A 6,000-nucleotide genomic window follows, 5' to 3' on the forward strand; every position below is an offset into this window, starting at 1 on the left:
GTGGAGATGTGAACATGGCATGGGGTTGGCAAATTGGCTGGAAGGACGTGTAGTGGCTGCCAGGGTGTGGCCTGGAGCGCGGGGATTAATTGATATTAATTAACAATATTCTGAGAATCTCAGTGCTTGTATTTTAGTGACCATGGTCTCTGACTCCCTGTTACCTGATCATAGAATCATAGAAGATCAGGGTTGGAAGAGACCTCAGGAGGTATCTAGTCCAACCCCCTGCTCAAAGCAGGACCAACCCCAACTAAATCATACCAGCCAGGGCTTTGTGAAGCCTGACCTTAAAAACCTCTAAGGAAGGAGATTCCACCACCTCCCTAGGGAACCCATTCCAGTGCTTCACCACCCTCCTAGTGAAATAGTGTTTCCTGATATCTTCACCCCTTGTCCTCTCTGCTCTTCACCCTGCCAGGCGTATCCATGATCTGCACTAGGTCCTAGCCACGAGGCTGACTGCCGAGCTGCCATCACCCCTTCCCCTCACTCTGTCCCCTCCTCCTTGCCCCTAGCTCAGGGGCTATGTCACTTAAGGCTTTTAAACTATCCATGGAGGTGGCTGCTTGGCCCACAAACCTGGTCTTCCTCCCTGCTCCAAAATGGAGTTGTCGATTCATACCTCTCCCCCTGCACAGAACTGCCTGGCCCCCTTGTCCACAAATGGCGGGTCCGTCAAGTCTTTCTGATCTCTCTTTCAGGGAAGGCCGATGTTCTCTGGTCACCTCCTTTGGGGTTTTTAAGTACATGGCCCTGTACAGCCTGGTGCAATTCGTCTCAGTGCTTCTACTCTACACAGTGAGTGTTTCGGGTACCATCATTTGTGGGTCAGAGGAGAAAGGGGGACTGTCTGGTTCTGGGAAGCTGTAAAGAGACGCTGGAGCCTCCCACCTCTAGACCCCCTGGTTTGAATCCCGCAAGGGCCTCTTGCTTGCCACTGTCTCACAGCTTCTGGCCAGGGCAAGTGAGGTGAAGGAGCTGGCCGCTTTGGGAGCATGGGCAGAGAGGCCAAGAGTCAAACGCACCTGGAGACTGAGCTCTTTTGGTGCCCTGAGAGATGTCCAGTCAGGGCAAGGGCGAGGCGCGCTGGTTGACTGGAGGGGAGGTAGCATTGCTGTTCCGGGTATAAACAGAGGCCCTGGATCGCTGAGGCTGTCAGTCGAGCCCTTTTCACCACAGTGAAAAGCCCCTTTCACCAGCCCCTTTCACCAGCATGCTGCCAGAGCTGGGGGTCCCGAAGGAGGCAAAACACAAGCTCCCATGCTCCCCAGTGTCTCTGAGAGCCCCCCCGCCTCCAGTGAGAGGGGATGGGCTTCAGAGGAGGTCTCCTCCAGGCCTCGGCTGCAGCATCGGCACTCGGCAAAAGTGGGGGATGGTTGAGATGAATGGGCGGAGGGAAGTATGTGTGTCAGGGGGGTGGGGGGGGCTCAGAGGTTGGGGAGGGGAGCGTCCTGTGATATGGGATGTTTTTTGGGTCCTCTTTGTAAACTGGTGTTTGTAACTTTGAAGGACAGAACGATAGAGACTATAATGCACCACTACCTGCTGGAAATGGAACTGCCCGACCATGTGTCATAGCCCCCTTTACTGCCAACAGCAAACTGGGATTCTCCTTTAGCTCACCTAGGCAGGTCCTGGGATTCTCCCTTCAGCCCCCAGGCCGGTCTGAGCAGCGGGACTCTGCAGCGTAGCAGCCACCGTAATGTCCTCGTCAGCCACTGATCTGTTGCCGTATTTTGAATTCGGGTCTTTCCTCACAAGATTCTGCTTTAGTGACTTTCCGTCATTGCTGGATTTGAACCAGTGACCTCAAGATGAGGCTCTGTACCCCACTGCCCAGTCCCCTGAGCCATCCCAGTCTGCTCCTGATAGAATATCCCATTTCTCCTTCTTTCATGCCCATGCCCAGATTAACACCAACCTGAGTGACTTCCAGTTCCTCTTCTTTGACCTGGTCATCACTATGACCGTGGCTGTGCTGATGGGCAAGACCGGACCTGCCAAGGAGCTGGGCACAAAGTGCCCCCAAGGGGCACTGATCAGTATTGTTGTCCTCGGCAGCCTCCTCCTCCAAACAGCTCTGCTGATCACAGTTCAAGTCATGAGTTACTTCATCACAGTCTCACAGAGCTGGTAAGTGTCTGTCCTTGCCTGGAACCAGCTACTGTAGCTAAAAGGGGAGGACACAAAAGCTCATTTTGGCCTCGTGAAAGGTACCATGTTGGGAATCCCCAATCAGGGCTGGGGGTATCCTGTCTCCTCCCTGGCCAGCACCACCTGCATCAGGCACCGGAAGAGCAACCTGCCCCCAGGGGAAGCTCCTTCCCAACCCCCGTCAGATGGCGGTTCGTACCCTTTCTTGTCCACTAATCCTCAGCTGGGAACCAAACGCTGCTCTCTGCAGTGGCTCGCTCCAGGCCAAGCCAGCTGCACGTTCCAGGCAGGTTCCGCCGGATTGCGCCGCTGTCCGCGGTCAGAGGCTCGTGCCTGATCCCTGCCCCTCCCCTACTTCTTGCCCAGGTACGTCCCGCTAAACAGCACGGTGAGTGCCCCGCAGAACCTGCCCAACTACGAGAACACCGTGGTGTTCTGCATCTCGGGCTTTCAGTACCTGATCCTCGCCGTCGCCATGTCCAAGGGGTACCCCTTCCGGGAGCCACTGTACACCAACGGTAAGAGCCGAGCCGGCCTCCTCGCCGCACCTCTTGTCTGTAGCAGGGGGTGGTTCCCGTGGTCACTTGGCTCCTGTAACCGGCCCGGCGTGTCCTGGGTCCATGATGTCTTCTCTTTCCCCCCAGTGCCGTTCCTGCTTGTCCTTGTCGCTCTCTTCGGCCTGACGATGGGGATCACTCTTTACCCGCTGGGCTTCGTGAAAGCCGTGCTGAAGCTGAAAGACATAAGCGACATGAGCTTCAAGATGTTGCTGCTAGGCATGGCCACGCTCAACTTCTTCACGGCCTTCATGCTGGAGGTAGGAGGACGGGGGGGGGAGCTGAATTGAGGGTGAACCCCCGGCTATGGGGGCAGGGTTCCTGTGGGATCTCACCCTTACTAGTGCCCCTCACTAAGCCCCCCACGGGTCAATGTTCCCAATGGGCTGGGGAGTGCTGAGCAGAGGTGTGGGGTGCGCCCCCCCAGGGGAGTGTGGAGGACCGTCCAGGGGGCGTAGCAGGATCCAGGCTAGCCCCCCACGAAGGTGGGGGGAGCACCACCCAGCCCCAACCCGACCCCAGCTCTGCTCCGGTCAGGCTCCCAGCCGCGGCCCCACACAGCCCTAGCCACAGCCCAGGGCCAAGGCTGAGGGCAAGGCCGGGAGTGGCGCCACACCTGGCCAGGGGCCTGACTTCCGGCCCCCACCGCAGCCTGGCTGCAGCTCCGCTCCCGCCCCCAAACCCACTCCCAGCCTCAGCCCCCTTACTCCTGTCCGCATCTCTCCCTCCTCCCACACCCCCCCAAGCCACAGCCCTGCTCCCAGCTATGGCTTGGCAGGGAGGCGCAAACAGGGGCAAGGGAGGTGCCAAAAGTTTGGGGACCGCTGTTCTAGAGCCAACCAGTGCTACAGAGTGCATCAGCCGGAGGGGACCCCTCTGGATTGGCGTGAGGATGGGCTCCCTGCCTGGGCCCTTCTGACCTGCTCCCCAGCACAACCCTGATCTAGGCCTATCCTCCCAGTTTCTCCCAGGGACGGGTGGCCAATGAGCCGTTCCCTTCCACTGGAATCCTGTGGGTGTGTTGGGAAGGGAGCGCGATGCTGGTACGAGCTCCCATCCCCTCCCCCCCCGTTCCCTGCCCTGACCCCACGTCCCTCTCGTCCTCCCCCCTCCAGACCGCCCTGGATCATGGCATGCTCAACTGCCTGCGGCAGCTGCGCCAGAAGAGGGCCTCCAAGAAGCTGTTCAAGAGGCTGGAGCAGGAGCTCAGTCAGCAGCAACCGCCGTCCTGGCCGCCACTGAACGAGCCGCTCTTTGCCACGCCCAAAATGTCCATCTCCGGGAGCTAGCCCCGGCCCTAGAGAACCCTCGCTCCAGGGACAATGTCCGTGAGTCCAGCAACAGCCTGGGGGAGCTTTCCGGCCTTCCCCGATCCAGCTCCATTTATTTATGTTCCTCTGTCCGTCGCTGCCTTCCCCATGGGCTCTGGCTACTGCAGGGTTCTCGGTGCCCAGCCCCAGTGAGACGCCTCACGCTGATCGCCCCAAGGTGCTCGTCTCAGGGGATGGATGCGGGAGGCAGAGGAAGGGCCGGGGAGCCCGTCTCCCCTGGGGTGCAAGTACTCAACCCGCCCTCGCTCTGGAAAGCAGGGCAGGTGGGGTTACCGAGGGAAAGCCCTCAGCAGCACTACCACAGAGCAGCTGCCCTCCGCTCAGAAAACTATTCCAGATCTCTGGCGTGCCTGGGTCAAGCGCCAGTCGGGATTAGACACAGGCAAGTGACTGGTCCAGTCGCGCCCGTGACTCAGGAAGAGGAGCTGTCCGGGACTGCTGCTATGTCGTAGTCACAGTGCCCCGTCGAATGGTTACCTTCCCCGTAAGGGGCCCCAGCTGATCCTTCATCTCCCGTGGGACCGCGCTCTTCCACTCGCTGGGGGTGGCTGGGTCAGTGCCTCAGCTGGGTGATTTGCCCTGGACTGGGTGTGGAGCGGTCCTCTCAGCTATGTTGCACCTTGTCGGGGAGGGATGTTTGAAAACGGGGACCCCCTCTCACCCCGCACCCTTGTGTCCTTGGTGTTAAAAGCCACTAATAAAAGATGGCCTCTGTTGCCATGGTGCTGCACTCGTCTTGTGGCTCCTCTCACTGTGAACAAGCCACCTGCATCCCTCCGCAGACGAGGCGGCGACCTCCGAACGGCCACGCGTAGCAGACACTGTTAGCTCGCCGGACCGGTTTGCAACCCAGCTGCTGTAGCAAACGAGAGTGTTACCTGGCCCGCGTGATGCTCAGAGACGGGCATGACGAGCTGCTGGAACGTGACAGAGGATGGGATTAGAGATATTTAATTAAGAATATAGTTGAGAGCTGTATTTATTCCACACTCCCCCCCTCGCCTGTTCATCGGAGCAGGTAGAATTGTAGCAGTTGGCTGTACTGTCCATCCAAACCGATCCTTGCCTCCACTCTTGAGACGTGCCTGGATTGCTGTTACTATTCCAAAAAGTTGGGTCATTTGCCACTTCTGTAGCCGAGAAGCTGCGGGCCAGATTCCAGTTTGAAAGCCGGGTTTGTGCACTTCCACTGCTGATGGGTCCTCTGCTAGAACGTTACTGGTGACACTTCGGCAAAGTGATGGAATTGAAATGGAAGATGTGTAGGATGTAAGCTCTATTTTTATTCGTCAAAGTGTATAGAGAGGGTGTGTGTGTGTGTGTGTGTGTGTGTAAATCATGTACAATCTCCAACTTCGCTGTGTTGCTTTTTTGAGTGTATCTAATAAATCAACATTATTTTCTTGAAAACTAGCTTGTGCCATTTAATTCTGAGGGGCTACATTTCCCAGGTGCGTTACAACTAGGCAATGGAGAACAGGTACTGAGATCGAACCGGGCTACCCGGAGACTAACACGTGTCGACCAAGAAATAGGAACATGTATTTGTGATTACATGGAAAAATTCCTTTCTTCAAATAACAAGTTAACAGTAATAGTCCTTATTTGTCATGTTTTTTACTGAGTACTGTTGGTCGTGGTATTTTTGGTTTTATATCTGCTTCTGTCACTTGCACAGTCTGATGGCTTTACTGATACAAACCCATTTTAACGCTGCCAAATGCAAGGTCACACATCTATGAACAAAGAATAACAGGTCGCTGTGACGTACCCAGGGTACAATCTGACCTGCTGAACAGCTGTGTCCCCTCAGTTCTCTGACCTAGGGTTCAGTTTACACTGCTTCGCTGTGAGAGCTACCACTCCGGATGTGATCACACACAGCCTCTAGCATGTAAGTCACTCCCAGTTATACTGCAGGAGTGCTACAGCCAGACACCCTTGACTTACACCGC

The 6,000-nt window shown here is 56.6% G+C and overlaps 1 protein-coding gene across 1 annotated transcript in view; it reads left to right on the forward strand.

Moving 5' to 3' along the window:
• ATP13A2 (ATPase cation transporting 13A2) overlaps positions 1-5,458 on the forward strand; it is a 64,368-nt gene extending 58,910 nt beyond the window's left edge. The window contains exons 25-29 of the mRNA XM_034753422.1: positions 705-801; positions 1,913-2,136; positions 2,524-2,675; positions 2,802-2,974; positions 3,830-5,458. Coding sequence (XP_034609313.1) covers positions 705-801; positions 1,913-2,136; positions 2,524-2,675; positions 2,802-2,974; positions 3,830-4,003 — 820 coding nt within the window. The 3' untranslated portion in view covers positions 4,004-5,458. The remainder of the gene's footprint in view (positions 1-704; positions 802-1,912; positions 2,137-2,523; positions 2,676-2,801; positions 2,975-3,829) is intronic.
• The last annotated feature ends 542 nt before the right edge of the window (positions 5,459-6,000 follow it).

The sequence above is a fragment of the Trachemys scripta genome, chromosome 19 (assembly GCF_013100865.1).
Source record: "Trachemys scripta elegans isolate TJP31775 chromosome 19, CAS_Tse_1.0, whole genome shotgun sequence".
NCBI classification, from domain to species: domain Eukaryota; kingdom Metazoa; phylum Chordata; order Testudines; family Emydidae; genus Trachemys; species Trachemys scripta.